The sequence below is a fragment of the Apaloderma vittatum genome, unplaced genomic scaffold, assembly GCF_000703405.1.
Source record: "Apaloderma vittatum isolate BGI_N311 unplaced genomic scaffold, ASM70340v1 scaffold18383, whole genome shotgun sequence".
Taxonomy (NCBI): domain Eukaryota; kingdom Metazoa; phylum Chordata; class Aves; order Trogoniformes; family Trogonidae; genus Apaloderma; species Apaloderma vittatum.
The window spans coordinates 27,665-50,978 of NW_009710010.1; the positions used below are offsets into that span (position 1 = coordinate 27,665).

The window sequence follows — 23,314 nt, forward strand, 5'->3', positions numbered from 1 at the left end:
TGTACCCTTAACTATACAGGGGAAAGAGGTATTGAAAGGTGTCTTCAATTTTATTTCAGTTTTTAATATGTCTGAGACTTTATTCTAGGTATTACTGAGTAGAAGCGATGCAATCTGGTCTTTTCTCTTTTTGTGATTAATCCAAGTTTGTGATACTGATTATGCTGCAAAAGTTCACTTTCTTAAATTTTTATCCAGTGTCAGTATATCTGGTTTTGCCTCTTGGTCATCAATAACTGGATAGCCAGTGTTTGGCACGATAGACTAGATCACTCTGTATGATTTCTGGAACTTTTTCCTTAACATGCTTCTGGTTGCAGCGTGACTGCTCTGAACACGTGTGTGGTTAAGCATGTTGCCTTTTGAGAGTAACTAGCTAGCATTTGTCTTTTCTACAGGTCTTTTAGTAGGTTCTTCCTCCCCATGACACCATGGTGACAGCAGTCAAGTGGCAAAGAAGCTGTTGTCCCCTTATCGAGTATTAATAAGGCTTCTTCTGAAATCCTGTTTTTCGTGCTTCCCTCTGTCCCATCCCCCTGCTTTTTTTATTTTACACCTCTTGGCATTGAGTGAACTAAATTCATGAATCTACATGGAAAACATTGGCTATTAGTCATCAACAGTATAGTTCATTCCTTAATGTTCATTGTTAACAGAACACACCTATTGCCTTGGCAACACTATTAATTAGGCTTGAATGAAATATATAGAACTAGAAGTTAAGTTGGTTTATATTTTTTTAAAAAGAAAAGTTTAATTCATTTTGGCTTGGGCAGTTGTATTCTTTTATTTTCTATGCCTTTTAATTAAAGTGTGAAAGGAATAATAAAAGTTTCTTAATTTTTAAGATGCATGTTATGAAAAAGAGTACTACTAACATGTATTGTGAGTCAAGACTCCATACACACACGCACACACACACACACACATCTTTTCAAAAGAGTTGTTAATATTTGCTTAAACAGCATGTACATGGAAACTATGTCATTTGCTCAGAAGGAAACAAAATAAATGCGATATACAGTTTTTACATGGAAATGTTGCAGTTGCTGCACTATGGTGCCATGGTGTGCGCAGAGCAGCCACTGGCGAGCTCTGCCTGAGCCCAGCTTCTGCGCTGCTGGGCAGTGGCACCCACGCACAGGGCCTCTGGGTTCCCACTCTGCCAGCAAGAAACAGGTTTTGCTCACTGTTTAGAGCATTCAAATAGGAAGTTTATTTCCCCTTGGGGAAACACTGTGTGCACTTAACTGAATTCATTAATTCAATAATACTGTCTCTCTGCAGAGTTCATCCCATGAGGTGAGAGTAAAGGTTGTGGAACGGAGGTAAAGACTTGCAAAATAATAATAATAATAAAAAGGAACAACCCACGCTGAAACATCCTATCTGCACAAATACAAATTGATGTAGAATTTCATGCCTAGAGCTGATGATGAATTGCTTGTGGTTTTGGGGAGGCTAACTCCTATGCCTTTGGTTGCATTGGAAATCTGAAGTTAATGTTCATGAGAAGTAAAAACAGAGAACACAGGTTATTGATGTGCTTCAAGACCACAGAGGCAGCACTGAAGAGACAAAACTTCTGTTTGAAGCAGTAGCTTCAGGTGTGTCTTGTTGTGTACATTGGGAACTGAGAGAAGCAGCAGCCAATCTGGGAGAAAATGCCAGCTAAAGGTAAATACTTCTTCAATGGAAATGATGACTGCAGGATATCAGACCCGCTCTATGAGAAGTATCGCTATACGAGCCAGCAGCACCCACTCCTGCTGTTGCTGCTCTTCATTGCAATCGTCTTCTGGACTACTCTGATTATAATCTTCTTTGTCATTGATGTGAGTATAATTTTTGCTTTCTTTGTTTTAGGTGCTTTCAAAGATAATGAGGACTCACTGTAACAGCACACAAAACATATCTGGCTAAATTTTTTTGACCCACGTGACATCAAAGTTGCAATGCTGAAAGAAATCAAGTACTTGTGTTTGTAATGCTATGAATGGTTTTGAAGGAACACAGAAGAGAGGAGAGTGCTGTCAGGCACATGTACAATTACTATAAGAATTGTTCTTTTCGTATGTTATGAACAAATAATAATCTATGCTGAGTGGAAGCTATGATAGCAAATAAGTAATAAAGGGGCCAAGGAAGGAACAAGAATGTAATTTAAAATGTCCTGCATTTCTCATATTTTCTTTTTAGACTCATCTAAGGAATATTTTTTAAAGGATTTGTATATACTCATTCCTTTTTTTTTTTTTTTTTTGGTAATACAAACACAACAAGAATCATTCAGTACGAAGGATCTGTTGAATCAACAGGTTGCAAAGAGCAAGGATCCTATAGGCATAGGAAAGAACTTTTTCCTGTATAGCATAAAGAAATTAATTGTTCTTCAAGCCAGCCTAGTTGACAGATGGTAAAAAAGGGAGTTCATTTAAAGATAATGTAAAAAGGTAATAAGGAACTGTTATAATCCTTCATTGCCTTCTAACACTGCTTTCCAAATACTGTGCTTCATGATAAAGTGTCTTTAAGTCTCTCTTTAGCAACAAATGTAATCTTACCAATTGCGCTTCTGTCCCTTTTAGCTTTTGTTTCTCAAAAAAGGAAAGAAGTAGCAACACTATTTATGTGTCATAATTCATCTGTAAAAATTAGGAAAAATGATGTTACACTCCTTTTTAGCAAAGCTTGAACTCCTGAAATGCATTTCTTTGGGTACATCTGCATTGTACAATATAGTATAGTAAGAACTTAGTTTAAAAGACAAGCCCAGAAACACTGATCTGGGAAATAATAATGGTGGAAGTGTAACACTTTGTTTTGCTTTTGCAGGAAGCTCGTAGTCATCTTGCCTTCATTGCTGCAGTCTGCACTGCTCTCGTCGTATTTGCAATCATGTACTTACTTTTATGTATTGAATCCCTGTTTCGGAGATGGCTGACGTTATTTGGAGTTATGATTTGGATTTGCTTCTTAATTGTAGGATATGTATCTGTTTTTGAAAAAGAAAGTGATTATCAACTGTGGGAACAGGTAGGTATAGCTTGTTCAGGTGCTTACATAGAACTAGTAGTTATATATGAATGTGTTTGTATGCTTTATTTTTTCTGAATGTTATAACTGCATAGTATTTTTTTCTTGAGATTTAGGTTCTCTTTCCCAATTTGGTTTTATTGGTTTATTATAATAAATATTGGTTTGTATTCTTCATTGCAGTGAAAATACCATTCAGCTGAGAAGACTGGGTAACTGCAACAATCTGTGCAGGAATTGCATCTTTAAGTTGTAATTGAATTGTTTTTTATTTAAGTTTTTGATTAAATCTTAATTACTATGACTTCACCTTTGAGATAATTTTTCAGTAATAATACTTGTTTTGTTAATTTACGTGGGTCCAAGTGGTGCTCAAGAAATGTGTAAAGGACCTAGAGCTGGGTGTGCCCTAGGGAGCCTGTTTTCAGATCAGTAGGAGAGGTGAAGTGAACAATAAGAATTATGACACATCCTGGCATAGCTGGGTGTGGCTAAAGCTCGTTGCTTAGTATCTCTGATCAGAAGATGGGCGATTTCATGATGCCAAAAATATCATAATCTGTAGGAAACTCCTCCTAAGCTTTTATAATGTAAACAGGGGAGGTTTTAATGAAATAAAAATGATTTTTTTATCTTGTTTTACTGACTCTTCCCCTTCCCCTCTTTATTTCAAATAAAGAAAGTTATAATTATCAGTTAAACAACCAAAATCTGTTTTGTATTGTGGCCTGGATCCAGCACTGTGTATTTAAAGTTGCTATTCAGTATTTGCTAACTTAAGGAAGAAGCTATTACCTTAGGAAAAAACAAAATATACAGTTCTTAACTGTAAGTAAAAACATGTAATGAAGCAAGATTTGGTTTTGCTGCTTTCAGTGTTGCAAGCCAATGTTTTGTGGTGTTGTCATCTGGTAATAATTCATTAATGTTGACTTGAAGCCTAAAGTATAAGGAGAGCCTGGATTAGAAAGTAGAAGTGAATAGATTAATTTCAGACTTTTATCTCAAGTTATGAATTTATCACTAATAAAGCCACTATTTAAATGCAAGTTTGACCTTTGCTTGTCCATGCTTATGAAACTATCACGCAGCATTCAGGATATTGTATGATAAGGGTGCTATGTATGGCAGAAAAAGATACCTTTTTTTTTTTTTAGTACAGCCAAAATAATAAAAAAGAACATGAAAAGATTACTTTTGTTGAATGAAAACTTTTACTTGCCCATTTGTTTGTTTATTGTTGTTCCAACCAAGATATCTATTCTGGCAAAACATTTAAGTGCAAACTGGGCCTTGAGACTTCCTTGAAGGAAGCTCATGTCTGGAACAGCATAAGCTGAGTTGCAGGGCTGAGATGGAGCTGAGCCAGGGACATCAAAATATTTTCTTCTAATCATGGTTGTGAGTTTCCATGTATATGCACTAACCTCTATAACAAATCTATAAATATGGATTTAAGTCCTATAGGTTTTCCTTCTGTTCCCCCGCAGTGTAGTGGACCATTGTGCATTTTGTGAAATCTGTGCAGCTAAATATGTATTTAGTGTCCATAGTGATTTTTCTCTTGTGTCAGCACTAGGAAGAATTGGTTGGGTTTTTGTTTTTTATCAAATACCGAGTAAACATTTTAAAACTAGAATAATAACTCAGGGAAGGTGAGAAATCTGAGTGTTTTCAGTATTGCTACCCATGCAACACACTATTCCTGATGCAAGATGTGCATCTTCAGCTGTAGTGCATAATTAAAACATAAAGGGCAAAGACAGTTGAAAAACTTAAATGTGATATGTTAAATTGTCTCATTTATGAATCTATAGCTGCTAATTCCTTCAAAACCTTTAGGACTACCACTATGCTTTTGTTTTTAATTGCGCTTTTGAAACATTAATTGTTCAGCCTAAAAATGAGAGGAATCCTGCTACTTTCCTCCTTGTTCTGTAGTGACTTTTGGCAGGCCCCTAATAACGTGTATGTGTGATTCTTTTTTTCTTTTTTCTGAAGGTGCCATTTTTCCTATTCATAATCTTCACCGTCTATACCATGCTACCCTTTGGGATGAGAGGTGCTGTCATAATCAGTGTTCTTTCTGCTCTCTCCCATATTATTGGTCTAAGCATTGTGGTAAGCATGACTTCTCAGGAAAGTAAGGAATCCATTCTATTTCAGGTAAGGAAATACTTCTTGGTTAAGTAATTAAACACTCTAGTGGTATTATCATTTGATATTGATATATGACTAGCCTGTTTAGCATAATTCTGAAGTGCCACATGAATGCTTCAAATTAATGGATCTGGAGTTTGTGCCCAATGTGTTTTGCATGCTTTTCACAAAATTGCGGTTATTTTAATGTATAATAATGTATTTCTGTTTTCTGGCCTAAGTGGAAGAAGCAGAATTACTATTGTAATTTCTTAACTAAGTTACTCAAAATACAACAAACTTTGTCACCGCCGTTCTTCCCAGTCTGTGCTGTTTCAGGTGGATCTGTCTAACTTCACCTGGCACTGCCTACAGGGTGGATCAAAAGGGCTGTTGCTGCCCTGGGGAGTCAGCAGGGCCTGGGAGCGCTGCTGGGTGCTTTTAGGGTTCTCACCACTTATTAATAGGGTGTGTTCAAAGGAGCACCCCAGCCCTTTTGATGCAGGTGTGTGTCGGACTTCCCACAGCATGCTGATACATGAGTTTATAGACTGGTTTATCCCTAGATCAAATGCTGGTGTCTGCAAATAAATCTTAAATGATACAGCAGAATTTTCTGTCTCTTGTACTGCCATATGTTCATATAGGAATGCCCATGACTGGGAAAGTTGGCTTTTGTTTCCCAGGTGCATCCTGGCTAACTGCAACGCTATGATTGGTGTGTGACAGGCTAAGAGAAAAACTGAACATGGCCTGGGATTGATAGATTGTAGGGGACTAGTATGTGTAGTAGTGAAATATCAGTAACTGTTCTGCAGCAGGTAAATATTTTTCTTCTTGTGCAGCTACTTGCCAATGCTGTCATTTTTCTTTGTGGTAACTTGATGGGTGCATTTCACAAACGCCAAATGCAGGTTGCTTCGTGGGATTTGTATAGATACACATTAAAGTGCATTCAGGTCCGAATGAAATTGAAGATTGAAAAGAGGCAACAAGTGAGTGAACTAATTCATGTTACAAGTTGCTTATTTCCACTTCTAAGGTCTGTATAATTTTATAAGGTTGGTGACTAATGCATGTTGAAAGGCTTGCTCTAATATTTGTGATACCCACCTAGTGTCAAAAACAAAAGTTGTGCCATTTGTAACAAAAGAAGGAAGTTAAAGGGAGGAAACTGTTCTCTGTGGCTTGTCTATATGAAAATTGCAGTATTTGTAAGAAGAATGTAATTGCCAGTTATTTTAAGTTACTTTTTACCTAGTATAAAATGTTTACTGGGACTGGCCCAAGGTAACATAAAAGAACATGCCCTTAATGCCCTGAAAAATAATTGTAATTTTGGCAGTTAGTTTCATGCTTCCCTTGGTTGATTTTTTTGTTTTGAATTCTAAAGTGTTTTCTTGTTTCATAAACTATTTTTCTTTTTGTTAGAAGAGGAAAATTGGAGCCTAAGGGAGACAAAAAAATATAATAGATCACGATATTTGAGTATAATATCATTTATTTCCATAAACTCAAGTGGTATTTAAAAAATAAGCAAGGAACATTAATTTCTTATTGAGGGAGGATTGTATTCAAAGCTAAAATGAGGGCACCTTTCCTCTTTTATCCTGGTATCAACAGGGTTAAGAACAGCAGCTCTAGAAGGCTGATGTATACCGAGTTCTGTGCCCACCAGGTATTAGATAAAAGAAGGGACTGACTTGATCAAATTGAAAAGAAAAGCCACATTGCCTGTGCATCTGTCCTCTGATGCTAGTCTGGTGGGATGAGATGACAAATCTGCATGAGAATCCTGGCAGAATTTCCCCACACAGCAGCCAGGGAAGCATCTGATCAGCTTACACAGACAGTGTGCTTTCACTCTTTGGGTGATGTGGTAACTTGCATGGGTTTGTTGGTTTTGTTTTTTGTTTGTTTGTTTTTGTTTGTTTGTTTGTTTTTTGCTTTGTTTTTCTTCTATTATTATTGCTTATTTGAAGTGTAGATGCTTAAATCTATGTAGCGTAGTGCTTAAATTTATGGACAGCTTTCTTTTCTTCTATGTTATAATTTGTCACTGAATTTCAAGTCTCTTTTTTTGCCACACACTTTTTCTCAGTGAAAAATGCAGTTCAGGGTTCATCATCACCTCCTTGAAAACTGTGTAATGTGTCAGCCTCAAATGTCCTCGTTACATTCACGGGGGCCCTGCTGCCAGTTTAAATTGCTCCCCAAGGTTGACTTCCCTGGTTTCACAATGCTAGAGAAGGGGAAGGAGGGACTTCATTTTTGGGGACAGCCTCAAACTGAACTGCTGTCTGTTACCTACTCTAGGGCAGTGCTTGGTGCTTCCTCTTCACCCTTTGATCCCAAGGCAATTATTTTTTGGTGGCAGGCACTGCTGAGGTAGCCCTGGCAGCTTAGTACCATCTGTATACTGCTGCATTGGGTATTCAGGAAAGGGGCACAAAGATTTGGTCCAAAGGGACAGCGTTTTACTCAGTGGCACAATGTGTTGACCTTGCTGGCCGTGTCATCTGGAAAAGTTCCTGCTTGTAGCTGCCTCCACGCAGCACTTCCCCTTCTGTGGTGACCCTCTCTGGGGCAGGAGAACCCTTCCTGGGTTAGAAGTACTCTCTTTTGGTCTTTCTCTTCTGCCCAGCAACTTAGAAGGGTCTTCTTTGAAGAACAGACTTTAAAGTCAAAGTCTGTGTAAAACAGTGCACTGAATAGTCAAACCCTGTACACGCCTTTGGAAGAGTCTGTATTCTCACTCATTTCAAAAGACTTTCAGTGGCATCAGTTCCTGGTTCATTTAGACTATAGCAGCGTGTTGTCTGTACTTCTGTATCTGTTGCTGCTTTTCCTTCATTTGAGAATTCATGAGAGTTTTTAATACTGCATAGATTGTTAGTTATGTCAGTTTTTACCAGAAGCTTTATCAGATAGTACTAACGTAACACTGAGATTGGTGGACAAAAGAAGTTTTCTTTTATCCAGAAACTGTAGTCCTGAACACTGAATTTTTTTGTGTTTCATGGTAACAGAGAAATGTCACACCTAGGTCACAAGGAATGAGAGAAAAAAATATGCACCACCCTTCCTTAACTGTAAAATCAGTGATTTTTGAGATTAGAAATGTAAAAAAGTCTTTCCTGGAAAACCTGACATTCGTTACTCAAAAGCTGTTTGAATAAAGCTATTTCGTTTTCTTTAATTCCTTCTTACAGTCACTAAAATCCTGCAGTTTCAAATTTACTGTGTTAAGAATTTTGCGTCATTGGTGGGTTTTCCCTCTGCTTTTAGGAAAATTTGCTTTTATCCATACTACCAGCTCACATCTCCATGGAAATGAAGCTAGCAATCATAGAGCGACTGAAGGAAACTAATGATAATAGACAAATGCATGACAACAATTTTCACAGTTTATATGTAAAAAGGCACCAAAATGTTAGGTAAGTGGAAGCCCTAAAAGTAATTATATATAAGCTGTTGATTCTTAGCTGTATGTACAGTCCTGTGAAATTAAAATTTGAAGGCGAACTTTCAGGCTGAAGTGAGTTTCTTTCCCGTCGTGGGAAGATAACGTGTCTTGAACTAATGTGCTGTCTCCTAAGTCAGTCTGAGATACTTCAACCCTTCTTTCTGGAATTCTTTTCTAAAGAGAGAGGTGCTTTCTACTAAATGCATTTTAATATTTAAGCTGAGTGTGGAGTTGATGTATTTTCATATGTCAATTATGTTGGTTTTGTCTTTTATTCTTGTCTAGCATTCTTTATGCAGACATTGTGGGATTTACTCGGCTTGCCAGTGACTGCTCTCCTAAGGAACTAGTAGTGATGCTGAATGAACTTTTTGGAAAGTTTGATCAGATTGCAAAGGTAGGTGCTGCAGTTTGTTGAGCAATAGGGATAAAGACCACCGTTGGAAAAAGAAGTCTTTTCCTCCAGAGAGAAGGCAGTTGGTGTTAGTGCTTCTGAAGTCAGGAAGGGAGGACTGCTTTGTCTTTAAAGATAACTAGCAAAATCACGTTAAAACAAAATTTAAACCAAAAATGGGAAATTTAGCAAGTTGTTACTGTAATTATAATTCTTGAGTCTGAATATTTATCATATTCAGGGGAAATTGCCTGATGACAGTGAGTGGTTGTAACAGGGCTGTAAGAGGAGCTCTAGCGAGGAGCTCTGCTGTGTTCTGTTAGCAGGAAATCTACAAATGGAGAACTCTGACATACATTTAAATTCGTAAGTTCTGTCGTATTGCATCAGACCAAGGAGTTCTTTAGCTCAGGAGTAGTATTTAGAAAAGGATACTTACAGAGAAGTGTAAGAAAGGGAAGTAGATTAAAATGGTCCCTATTAAGACATACCCTCAGTATTGACCCTTCAGGCTGGCAGTAGTTGTTACCACTTCCAAGTTACCACTTCCAGTTTCTTTGCAACTGTGATCACAAACTCAAATAGTGAATTCTCAGATGACCGGGGCTGCATCATATACACCTTTGTGTGCCTCTGATGATTTCTGTTGTACTCTAAAGCTGACCCTAATCTTGAATATATATGTTCTGTTACATCCATTGATTTTTCTGTTAGTATTTTGAGGGTGTATGGTTTTAGGAAAATAAATGCTGCATTTTGTTGCATCCTATGTGACATCAAAAAAAAACCCAAATACCAGCCCAAATTCTGGTTCCAGAAATTTAACATTGATAAACTGTAAGTCAAGATGAGTGACTACCTATCAAAACTTCCCATGGTTTAAAGGTGTTGGTTTGATTTCATAATTGACTATATTTGGATATGCTGAAGGCAAATTAGAAAATTAACGAACTTCAAAGTCTTGGTTTTGTGAAATTCTAAAAATTCTTCAGCAAAAAGTGGGAAAACGCTAACATTCTTAATATAGCAGGCAAGTAAAATTGCTTTAATTAAATCTTTGTCACTGAATAAATGTTTGCATATATCACTGATTAAAACATGGCTAAAATCCTAGTTAACCTTTATGACTAAATCTTTGTATTTATGTAAATTGAACTGCTGTTAAAACTTCGAGCACTGGCAAGCAGGAGTCATGCTAACTGTATTGTCATTGCATTGTTGCAAAAACAGCTATTAAGGACACACAGAAGTCATCATTTCACGTTAGTTGCCAGGAGCTTTTTATGCAGCAGTATGAGCTGAGGTTGAAGACATTTGGTCATTTTTTGCAACTGTTCCTCAGATACAAAAAATAGATGAGCTTCAGAATTTTGAGTGATATGTTTTAATTTCTCACTGCTGTCTGCAGATTGCACTATTTAAAAATGTCTGGATTCAGTGATTCAGGGTCTTTTGCAACTCTGTGGTTGAGCTGTAAGAAGAGATTCCTGCTTTTTGTGCTATTTTTGTTCTGCTGAGGAGCATTCTCAGTTGTCTTTTCCATACTGTAAAAATGTTGTAGGCTCCAGTGTACCCAATAAAAGTCAGTGGCTAACCTGGGCGCCGAGCTGGGTCCTGAAGTGGGGCAGCTCTAACCCAGGGCGCGGTTCCCCGCTGATCTCCAGAACCGAAGCACGGGGCTGTCTAAGGCCGTTGCTTGCTGCAATGCTCGGTGCCTACTGAATGGTTTAAGATGGGGGAAGTTGCTGAATGTTCTTTTCAGGCTTTGACTGATGAGGGAGAACGCTTAGGTTAGTAAAGTGCCAGTGATCTGGGCTGGTTTAAGAATTGCTGGGCTGTTCCTGCAGCAGGGAGGGTGGGCAGCTGAAGGTTGTCAGCTGGCCCAAATTCAGCCGTCTCTCCTCATCACTCAGACACTACACAGCCTCACAGAAATAGCTCTGGCTTGCTTGCAACCTTTGTAGTTAACATTTTTCAGTAATTTTTAACAGAAGACAGTATGAGGAGTTCTTTGCTCTTCCCCTTTCCTCTCTCCAGCCTGTCATGGGCAGCAGTATCCTCTGTTGCATAGCTAAGACAAAGTTTTCTGCTGCCAAATAGTATTGTGGGGTTTTCTTATTTGTGATAGCAAACTGTAGCATGTGCTGGCTTCCTCTTCAGTCATTTTTGAAATGAAAAAAAAGTATTTTGCTTCTTCAGAGCTACCAGGTTGGGCATCTTAATTCCTAATACGTCCCTAAATTCTGTGCAGGTTTTGTGTGACACCGCACAATCTTATTTATGAGGCTGCCACGCAAAAATTGAGGAAAAGGTGAACAAACTGCCTATAATTCAGGTGTTATTGGCGATGAAGATTAAAAGATTAATAAGTAGATTTCATCCTTTGTATTGAAAATTCTGTGATAGTTTTATTTAAATTTATAATTTCTAAATTGCATAACATTCCAGGAATGAAGTCAGAATCTAGTAAGATGATTTAATTTCAGAAATGCTTGAAGTGGTCAATTCTGTTACCCTCCAGTGAGCAATGTCCAGGCATTTGGATGTGGGAAAGGAGAATAAGCTTTGGTTCGACAAGGATTGAGTGAAGCCTGACTTTCTCAAAACGATGTAGACCAGTCCTAGTTTTGGTATCATTAGCCTACTTAGAGTTGTGTTTTTCCTCTTCAATATGTTTACTGTAATTTCACAGGAGAACGAATGCATGAGAATAAAAATCCTGGGAGACTGTTACTACTGTGTCTCTGGCCTACCTGTGTCCTTACCAGTTCATGCCAGGAACTGCGTTAAAATGGGACTCGACATGTGTGAAGCTATAAAGTAAGTATAGCACAGAAGACTTTTTAATGTGTTGAGGCTGTGAAGATATTGAAGAAAGTAATTCTTAGTTTTCTGGTCAGCATTCAAAGTGGATTTACTAGCTTTAGCTGGATGGTTACACATTAGGTCGTAAGTATCTCTTGTCTTTACACTAGGTGTGTAATGAAACTAAACCCTAACAGATCTCCAGGAAGAGAGAAAATCAAAAGTATAACTTTGCTCTAATAGCCTCCTCCCTCCCTAGGCAGGTGAGAGAAGCCACGGGCGTGGATATCAATATGAGGGTTGGTATTCACTCTGGGAACGTGCTGTGCGGTGTGATCGGCCTCCGGAAGTGGCAGTATGACGTCTGGTCGCACGACGTGTCCTTAGCCAACCGCATGGAGTCCGCGGGCGTACCTGGGTGAGGATCTTCCCTGGCCGGGCTGGTTCGCTCTGTCCTCGTCCTTGTCATGATCCTGCTTTATGAGTCTGGAATTTGTATTGTGCCGGGACACAAATCCTCCTAATGGGATGATGAAAGTGGGGCAAATGTGTACTTACCAGAGCTGTAAAATGTTGTTATTTTCTGATTCTGTTTTCAGTGGACTGTGAAGTTCTATTCTTAGGCAAGTGACTGCTTCTCAAACTTCCCTTCATTAGAGAAACTCGTGCTTCTTCAGCAGTGCGTTATGTCGACTTAGTTAATTCAGGTTGTGCACAGGGATAATACTATATTTGTAAGTTTAGCTAAAGAATAGATACTCTTTCTACTGCAGTAGACATAGGTATGGTGACAAGGCAAAGCTGCATGTTTACCTAGTGTTTCTTTCAATATAGTGATCGGTACCACTTGATTTATATTAGTTCTCTATTTAGCTCCTCTCCTCAAAAAAACACAAATGAATTAAAATTCAGCCTAATGCGGAGCATCCACGCAAGGAGAATTCAGAGGTGCTGGTTGTTGTGTATTCTCTCTGTGTAGCATTTGTCGTGGGCAGAACAGAAAGGAAAGTGAGTCGTGCTGAGTGGAAGAGCTGAGGCAAAGCAGCAAGGTAACTTGCCATGTGCTGCTCAGCAGTGCAGAGCATTGGGTCTGAGGCTGGTATTCCTGCTTCCTTTTTTAAGATCCTCATTGAAAGGGACGCATATAAATGTTTTTAAAAACACCAGCATTTTTGTATTTACCTCATTTAAAAAAAATGCTTTTTTTTCTAAGCTGAACTTGGGGATTATTTATCTAATAAACACCGGGGTTTTTTTTTCTGTAGTATGCGCCAAAAAGACCATATGAAGTTTCCCTTTTTCCATTATCAAATGAGACCGTAACTTTAGAGGTTCTCAGTGGTCTGTGGAAATTAGTACTTATTATCTGAATAGCATTCATGTGGGTATATGTTCAGACATTAAAGTATTAATTTCTTTTGGAAAGTGATTCTAACCAGTGACCATTTCTTAATATTTCTATGACTCAGACAGCTTTTAGGTACATGCTTGTAACTTAATTATTAATTTCTGCAAAATGATAAGAAGATAAGAACATTAAATTATTTTCTGGCATTGGTGACCGAAACAGAAAGAAAACTAATTGGAGCTTGGTTAGCAGTGCAACAGAGTCCAGGCCGAGTGTTTCAAGTTTGTTGATTCAGTACAATTAAACAAGAATACAGAGTTGTAAAGGTTCTTTTGTTGATAAAGCAAACAACATGACACTGAACGTGGCATGAAAACATACTTTACCTAGTCACGTTTAGGACCAGTGCCTAATCTTGAAAACTGATTATTCCATTATGTTCTTCATGCTTACGTTTGCTAAATCTGTTAAAGAGTAAAGCTGGTTTAGATTGGCATGCTGAGTCAGAAACACTACGCTTAATACTTCCTATTTCTATACAGGTCTGGCTTATCATGTGCTTCAACACTAGCCAGAGGAAGCCTCCCACTTGAGGAAGGTTGAGGCTCACAGGAAGGAAGCGTTTCTATACATTATGCAAATGTTGTGTTAGATTTGTTTCCTGCTCTGTGGAAAAATGGTGTGTCTGGCATTCACTGTTCCTATGTTAGCTGGTCATGCTCCTTCAGAAGCAGAAGTTTGTCATGAGGAGCAGTTAGAGTTTTTTACTTAAAATAGGAAGTGTATATATTTTGTACTTCTGCAAATGAAGGAGTTTTAAAGACTTTTGAAAGGATACAGGAAAGCTTCTAGCTTTATAAGTACTTCATTTCCATTGTCAGAGTATCCTTGTTCATCATCTTCGCAATTTTAAAATTGATTTGCATTCATAACAGTGTAATATGCTAGTAGAGCAGAAAGGACTAGCATAAAACCAAAATTAAAAATGCATTTAAGACCAATTCTCTGCAATATGTATATGCCTGAAAGATCAGAATATACTATTCTTAGACTGTTAGCCTCAGAAACTGAGTGCGGTTTGTGAGGTGTTCCGTGCTAGCATGGGAAGTGCAACAGTGCATGTTAGGGCTTGCCTTTGAGAGGCAGCTTTAGCGGTAGCAGCTCGTGGTTCTGTGCTGATCCTGGAAGCCAGTAAGCGTTAGCAGCTGCTGAGAAGTCATCAGCATAGTCATTTAAATGGAAAGAAGTTTGCTGTAAGACCTGAGAAATGCTGTGGTTGTGTGTGGTCTGGGGAAGAGGGGAGAGGAAGCTTGGTAAAATGGAAAATGGTGGATAGAGAACAAGTGTCCTGCCTTTTGAGGTAAAGAGAAAACCACAGAAAGCGTGGTGCAGTGCATGACTGGTTTAAGGCTCAGTTAATACAGAAATTGCCCAGTATGCCTCTGTCTCTAGGGGAATAAAAAGATGCTTTAGAGCAAGCAAGCTTTAAAATTTCAGATTTGAAGGTTCATCTAGATTGCAAAACTGCATAATCAATGTAACAATTGAAAAAAACATGTTTTTTTGAGGCAGTTACCAGTTAACAAATAAATCCATGCATATTCTATATTCTAAAACACTTACCTTGTGACTGCAAAAGTACTGAGGAATTTTTTTGTTCTTCCTTATGGGAAGCCACAGCCCGTGGTCTCCAGGTCTTGGCTAAATTATTTTCAGGCAAACCTATGCGCAGCATAAGTAGGTAGAGGTGGATGGGACAGTGATCTTCCCTTGCTCTGTGGGGTTAAGCAGGAGAGCTTCAGACTGTCAGCTTTCATTCTGGAAATGTTCAATTTACAGCTCTGTGCTGAGTGATTGTAGGGACAGACAGCACAGCGTTTAACCCCTCCATGCCAAGGAAAAGCTGTGGGAAGATAACATTGAGAAAGTAGAATATAAGAACAGCTATTTTATGAACACACTCAAGTTTCTTGTTGAGAAATTCTATGGAAGGATACTGCTTGAAATTTATATGGAAATACGCAATTCAAGATACAGAACAATATTATTTCAGGAAAAGTGTGAATGGTTACAGAAAAATGCTAGCTGCTCTCCTTAGAAGTGTATTCCCATGTTATGCTCTCTGGTTGCTTCAGTCAGAAAAGACACACTTTCAGAATTATCCTTGTAGCTGACAAAAAACCTGGACAAGGTTTGTTTTCTTGGTTTTTGTTTTGGTGTGGTTTTTTTTTTTTCCAGAATTTATAACCATCTTCTCTCCTCATGCATTTCTAGCATGAGATGGTCCTGACTTGTATTTTTGTGTGAGCTTTTTCTGCGGCTCTTGCCATGTGAAACAACCTGCCTGGGAGTCTCTCTTGTCCGTCATCCTGTCTACCTTGATCGCGTTTTGTCTTGTTTCTTATCTGTCTCTGTTCATTTCAGTTTAATTTTGTACTGATACTGTCTAATTCTGGGAAATGTTTTTTAGCATACTTGCTATGAAAGGTGTGCGCCAAAGAGCTGCAGTAAAGGCTTGCAAATACAGTTTTAAGTACTGGCAGGATTTTGGAGTTGGCTGCCAAAGCACAAGATGGCTGAAAAGCAGAAATGTCAGCAGCAGCCATTGAAATGTAAATGAAATGCTCAATGTGACCTTTCTCTAAGTGTTTGGGTCTCTTGTTATTTCTCTCATTCTCAGCCGTGTACACATCACTGAAGCAACCTTAAATCACCTAGGCAAAGCTTATGAAGTAGAAGAAGGGAATGGACACCTCAGGGATCCTTACCTTGAATCCATGAATATCAAAACCTACTTAGTGGTTGATCCAAGGGTATGTGTGTGTTTTGAAACCTCTATATTTATTCACTTATATACATACATTTTAAGCACAAAGGTGTCTGTGGTACATACACCTTTTTAGTTCAGGAACAGAATTAAAGCATGGTATGAGTCACCTGCGAAGCTTGGATTTGGGACTTGAGATCTGAAAGCGTGTCCTACTGTTTTATGTCTGTTAGCTTGGAGGTACTAAGTGTTATGCTGAAACCTCTTATGTGATCCACTTAGAGTAAAAATACATGTTTGACTACGTATTCATGTGAAGTGTCTCTCTCAAAAACAGGCCAAAAGGTGGGATCAAGTCATGAAAGAATACTTGTACTCTGTGGCTACTTTCAGCTAAAATATCGTCTGTAAAATAAGCGTCTAACATCTTCTGCCTCACTATCTTAAATGTGAGATTCACCTTCTTTTCAAAGTGTAAAGTTAGCAGCTGTTGGTTGCCCCTTTAGAGTCTGGTAACTGCAAACACCTGGAGTATTACTATTTTGACTTGGCTTATGGTTCATGAGTTAAATATTTCAAAAGAAAAAAGAATGAAAATGACAAACTTCTTTCCTTCAGGATCTTTGCAGGAAAGAACGGTGTAGAGCTGCTTTTAATTAGCAAGAGCTCAATCTTACTTTGTTGCACGTTTTATGTGCTCAGCACTGCAACCCCCTCTACAGGTACACAGCACGTTTTCTCTGAATGAGGATTTAAGCCTGTTACAATGGTCCCTGCTCGCTTGAAGGTACCTGTGCAACATTAGAGAACAACCAGTCATTGATCTATTGGGTTATTCTGTAGTTTTACTTCCCTGTAGACCCACAAGGGTATCACTGTTTCCCCTGTATATACTGCCTGACTCTTCACTTGTGACATGAGGATATAATCTAACGTTGAGCCCGTAATTTGTCAGATCTTCTCCTAACCGCTGTTTTGATACGCCCTAGCTCAGGAATTGGGAATCCTTTTCCCCCGCTGTTGTGCTGACTGCAAGGAAATTGTATCTGTTACTGAGATCTTGCCCATCATCCTAAATAAACCAGGAAGTGTGAGTGTTGCAGTGCTACAAGTGAAGTCTTGCAAAGGCGACTGAAGCAAATTCCTTATGTCATGATTTGCGTTAGCTCACATTAATTAAAGGAGATAAAGGAATTGAGCTTGGCTGACACATTACTTACGTGTGTTTAGAGTCCTACTAAATAGCTGGATTTTATAGTCCTGCACTACTCAAGCACATAGAGCTTCGTTTCTATGTAATTTCTGTCATTTGTGCTTTCTAAATGAGTGTGTTTTTTCTGTTAGTCCAAACAGTGCCTATCAAATAATCATCTCCCTAAAACACGAGTTAACGATGGGCTGAAGATGCGAGCATCTGTTCGGATGACACGTTATTTAGAGTCCTGGGGAGCAGCCAGACCCTTTGCCCACCTGAACCACAGAGAAAGTGTGAGCAGTGACTCCTCGAGTTGCCAAGGAAGGCGAAGAAAGGTGAGGTTTGAAGTGCTGATTGTCATCCTACAACTGCCAACTGCTCCTCGTGTCTATGGTGTGGAACTCAATCTGACCTGGTTTTTGTGGCTGAATTTCTGCTGTTACTCTTGGTGTTAAATGTTTACACGGAACTCAGAAGGTATCTGTGCAGCAACTACTTGTGTCAGCACTTGGCAGTATTCAAGCTCTGCCAGTCTCTAGCACGCTATACTCATAGTAAACCTTCAAAGCAAAACTTTGAAACTATCTTTTTTTCCCTGACATTTTTGCGTCTTGGGGTCCTGCTCACTACATGTGGTTTTTGGGAAAAAGATAATTTGTCCTGGACTCAAGATGCACTCAACACTTACTTAAAATGCATAGAAAATAAATGGTCCCTCCATATCCTCTGCCTGTAGCAAGATTTTATTGGAATAAGAATTCTTAAGATTTTTAACATTTTAAAATTTAAGAAAACTGATTTTTCCTTCCATCTGCCATTCCTGAAAGCTGAAAGGAGATGTTCGTGCTTTTAACTGTACTCCTGGAGGTACGGCAAGACTGTGCTCCCCTCTGGGGACAGACAGCTGTAGTAAATTTTTATAAAGTATCTGTCCATGTTTGTGGAAGTGGTTTCCAGTCTACTTGCCTCTGCTGATGTTAGTTATTTCAGTGTGCAGAGAAAAATAAAAAGGAAGATCAAGAAAAATAAGAAGGAAGTTCAATGATTTTCAAACTCTTTTTTTTTTTCTTTTTGGTGAGAAAACACTCACTTCTTAAATCAGAAAACATTGCTGGAAAGGGGTGATTTTGATAAGCTTTTCTATTTGAGAATGGTTCTTAATTTTTATTTGTAAATAAAAATGGTTTTGGCAGCTTCCTGAAGTTTATTTTCAACAATTGTTTGCCATTTACTGAGTGTGTAACTTATTCTTAAATCCTTATTTGATATAGGATATACCTTTGTGTTCCACTGGGCGCCAGAGAACTTCTGATAGGTTTGTCAAGTACTTTCTTTTAAAACGATAAGTGATCTTGTGCTCCTTTTGCAGTTCAGTGTACTGTAAGCCTGTGATCTTTTGGCTGATTAATCACTGCATCTAGGAGATTCCTGCATTAGAAAGTTCAAGCTAAATCTTCGGCCTTGTAAAGACTTTTCAATTCATGTTTGTTATTGTTAGCAGATTCTAAAGGGAGCTTCCCCCCCTTTGCCTTACTGGCCCCTCAGGCATTCAGGCTGCATTTTGTTTTATGAGCTGTAGCAGGATGGAAGGGAGTAGGGAAGTGAGAGACCTGAAGAGCTGTGGAAAAAGAATCAAAACATCATATTATAAGTAAATACACCTTTGGTTTGTAGTATTAATATATGTCTTTGTAGTGCAATCAAAAATTGACTCTATATGTGGAAATGCGTACAATGGTACCGGCACCACTGAATTAACCAAGTAAATGATCTTTACTTCTGAAACATTCTCTTAGGTTATCAAACTAGTGCCTTGAAAGAGATTTGAGTAACTAGAGAAATGCTTAGTGAAGTGCTTATGGAGGTCAGTTTGGAGCACTCTTGTTTAACTTTTCGCTGGTAGTTTACTGCACTTGTGTACTGAGAAAGTATGGTCCTCTGTAGCCTTTAGTTGTTTCTGAACAGCATTTCTGACATGGACTTCCTTTTGTTCTTAGAAATTCATCTCAGAAGGGAAGGACAGAGGAAGATATATATGATGAAATGATGTCAACAATTGAGGGCCTCAGTTCAACCAAGTATGCAGTATTTTATTGTTTTCTTAGTCTTTTCTTTGAGAATAATCTGTGTTCTTAATTTTAAGTTTAGATATAAAATTTACTTCTCAAAAATTAAAAGTTACCAGAATTTTTGTCTTGCCTTTTCTGAGTCTTTGTTTCTTTTTACTTATTTTAAGTAAAAAATATAGTAAGACTACTACTGCATTACTATAGCAAGAAGCTGATCATTAGTCTAGCTGTTCAATGTCGTATCATACTATGAAATAACAAAATTATTGCTTTGCTTCTTGTGGCTCTCTGCAGTAGTGAGATAGGAAGTTAATGTTCGTGTTCTGTTTATTAAAATGTTGGGAAACCAGGTGCTGTCTTGAACAAAACCTGTACGTAAAGTCAAAACGCAGTTTGGGGAGTAGTAATAAAGTTGCTTTAGTGTCTGGTTCGCTGGAGGTGAACGAGCTATCAATAGCAGGTGGTGCATTTGGCACTATATTTGCCTTTAAAAGCAGATGAGCACAGGCAATGTTGTTTGTTTGGGTTTTTTTAATTTTTATTTAAAATACAGTACTTAAATTTCCATCAAATATAAACCAGTGAATTTGAGGCCAAACCCCTTCCATCTAAATCAAAAGCAAAACTCTTATCACCGTACCTCAGCTATTCCTAACAGGGGCCTGATATCATTTAGGGGAGCTTGCTGGAGGCTGCGAGCCACCTCTGTTACCCTTCCCTGTCTGTAAACCTTGGGGACGGTCTGGGGCTACGCTTTGCGTGTAACTGGCAGACACGGCTGCCTGTGAGCGTGTTCTGGATCTGCCTGTCGGCAACAGAAAAATGGAACCGCTCGTGAGTTGTGCTTTGAAATGTAAAGACCCAGCAGAATTGTCCAACGTGTGTCGAGCAGCGGCACCCGGGCCCTGTGCACCCCGGAGCCTCAGGTGCAGCCGGGCTCGTGGGAACTCTCCTTGGCCTGTCGCGGGTGGTTTGTAACGTGTGTGTCTCTGAATGCAGTCCGTGGTGTGGCAAGTCGGATGACTTCTGTGGATTTTCACTGATTTTTGCTGAACCCGGTCTTGAAAAAGAGGTTGGTAAAAGCAAAATAATCCTTTTTGGTCTTTGATTTGCACTTCAGAGCAGCGTAAGAATATATTTGAAACTCTCTGTTTTCATTCTGAAATTGGATTCTGGAGGTCACTGCACATCCAAAGACTTTTTTTCGCAACTCGTGAAAAGCAGATCTCATGATTTGTTTGAGTTGGTCAGTCTTCCATACAGTCTGTAGATTACAGGAAATTGTCTGTAATCTGTGATTAAATTCTTGCCGTAAGGGAGTTAGTAGGAGTTTGCTGACTTTACCATATGAACTCCTCTCAAAAGTAATGAGATTTTTTTTTTTAAAAAAAATCTTAAGTATTTCTGCATCCTTAATGAAAATACTTTGCTTTTTGTTATTTCATTGCAAGTTTAATACTATTATTTGTTAGTTACAGTGTACTTTTTTGGTTGAATAACTCTAATGTACTGTACTGTGGTGTACCATGTGTAGTTACTGGAGTGTGTATATACACTTCAGGCTTACTACTGTGTATATCCTTTTTTTATGAGGATTTTGGCTATATGCATCTGTGAAGTGCTGATTTACATACTCTGCATTTACCTCTAGGCTTGAAATTATCCTTTGGACTGGGCTGTTTTTCTTGACAGATGTGCAAGTAAATTTTATTTGGTGGTTTTCTTTTGTTCTCTTTTAGTTCTGTGTATGTTTTTAACAGTAGAGTATGAATTTGCATATATGTGTCATGACAAAAACGTGATACAAGTAAAAGAAATGGAATTATCCTTCAGATGCATTGTAATTTGTGTTTCAGTATCGCACCATTCCTATTTTAAAACTGAAGAGTTACTTCGCATGTGCCAGTTTTGTGTTCGTCTGTATATTTCTGATACAGATGCTTATAATGCCCAAGTAAGTGTCAGTATTTTAATATATAATTCAAATTAACCAATAGCTAAAGAAAAACTCATGGCATGAAACTTTTAAAAGTCTTTTGCAGTTCCTGGGGGTTTGAATTTAAGAAACATAAACCTCTTAGGCCTAATTTACTCCTTAATGAAGGAGTGCGTTCACGTTGTTGGCATAAGACCCTAGGTATCAGTAAGAAAATAAAATAGAAATATTTCCTTAATATTGTGTTTGCTTACGGGGAGGTGATCCATTAAATGAGAAGTACTGTTTTAGAAGAACAGTTGGCTGTAAGCACATCGTGTAAGCAACAGAAAAATAGGATTAGCTGGTTCAAATGTGCTCAGTCTGTGGAGACACAAGGAGGGAACTTTTGAGCTTTCCCTCTGAGAGAGTGGATATTGGATAATTCTGAAGTTTGAGACATGGTTGTTTTTCATGGCTGTTGCAGTGAAGTTTTCATGAGGTTCATGCCTGGGATAGGGATTCAGGCTGTCAGTGAGGAGCAGAATATCTGAGTGTTTGGGCAGCAGAGCCATGACAACCTGTGCGATGTTATGGTCATCCAGTGCTGTTAGAATCAATATTCAATTTAAATTTAGAGAAACAGTGTTAGCAAACATAAGTTTGAATTGTGGTTTGATTTAGTATTTTTTTTCATTTAACGTTGGTTTTTATTTAATGCTTTCTCTTCTATTTAGAACTGCAAAACTAGGAATTTCCTTTGGCATTGTTGCAGCCATCATTGTGCTTATTTTGTTTGTGTGCTTTGCTGAGAATTGCCTGGTAAGTTTATTTTTAAAAGTTTCCTGTTTTCAGAAATGGATGAACACAATATGAGTTGTCAGTGTGGTTTTAGTATTATTTCCCGAGAACTTTCAATCACATCGTAATTTTGTATTTTTAAAAAAGAAATTCAGAAAATTTTAGCACACAGACACTTTGAAATAAGGAAGCATTATCTTAGTTTTCAGTTGCAGAAAGGCATCAGGCAGTTAATCTGAATGCCTGGGTTCAGAGTTCTAAATCATGATTCCAGTGAAGACTCTTGACGCTCTCCCACAGAGAAAAAGCATTTTGTGTTTAGAAGTTATTCTCATGTATCAAAGTATTATCCTGGTTTTTGAAACAAACTGATTTTATTTCAGAAGTGCTGCTCGGAGCAGTGGCCTTTCCTGCGCCGTCTTTGTGCTGTCTCGGAGAAGGTGGAAACAAAGCCTTTACTTAGGCTTCCGTTAGCGGTCATCACCATAGGAGCCTTGTTGATCATAGCCATTTTTAATCTGGTAAATAATTGCATTATCTTTATGCTATGAACTTACTGTAACAACCACAGTTTAAGTAACTTTCCATATTCTTTTCAAGTACTGTGCTTCTTGCTGCTTTTCCTAATGTCTGATTTGCAGCATGAGTTGATTTACGCGAGGATAATGCACGATGTCGTGTGAAAGAGTTAAAAATAAAAATTCCTAGTTTGTAGGACTAAAAGGTCACCCGATAGACTTGAGTTCTATTTTACATCACCTTTTCTTGCTTTCAAGATGTCACTTACTATTAATTATAACCATCATCACTAAGATTGTCTTCCTTTTTTTTTTTTTTAATATGGTTTAAATGCTTTGCTGCAGTTAGCTACTAAAAGTGATGTTCTGATCGCATGTGGTCAGTCTGCCATTCTTCTGATTTCATGGGGAGTTTATTCTGTAAGCTATACTGCAGAAAATGCTTAATTTTCTTTTGTAGGGTTGTTTTTCTGCTGGCTTAGGTTCCTGAATTGATTCACAGTGGTGTCATGTGAACACCACCAGAGACAACCTAAAAGAAAATGGGAACAGCAGCTGTGAAACTGGGGGTGAGACAGAATCACATGTTTGTGCCAGTTAGCTGTTAGATTAGGATACCCCAAATTAGAAAAATAAGTAAGTAAATGCTTGCCAATTTTAACCTTCTTGCACCTTGAGTGTGTACATATGTTTAATACAACTTTATGGGATATCATTGTGTTTTGACATTTATATTACAGTGGCATTGAAAGGGCAACCAGATCAGGATGCATTGTATAGTATAAGAAAAACCTCAAAATTAGTGACAACCTACCTTGTATGGTGGTTTTGTTGTTTATTGTTTTCATTTCCCCCCCCCCC

The 23,314-nt window shown here is 38.3% G+C and overlaps 1 protein-coding gene across 1 annotated transcript; it reads left to right on the forward strand.

Moving 5' to 3' along the window:
* Positions 1-1,664: 1,664 nt before the first annotated feature.
* Positions 1,665-22,456, forward strand: LOC104269827 (adenylate cyclase type 7-like; the record flags this gene model as incomplete). Its single annotated transcript, XM_009867158.1, has 16 exons — positions 1,665-1,835; positions 2,836-3,036; positions 5,038-5,202; positions 6,021-6,170; positions 8,464-8,612; positions 8,927-9,038; positions 11,728-11,855; positions 12,100-12,258; positions 15,869-16,001; positions 17,300-17,485; positions 18,422-18,465; positions 19,148-19,228; positions 20,219-20,291; positions 21,076-21,173; positions 21,872-21,956; positions 22,319-22,456. Coding segments are annotated over exons 1-16 (2,073 nt in total), but the record flags the coding sequence as incomplete, so codon positions are not given.
* Positions 22,457-23,314: the final 858 nt, after the last annotated feature.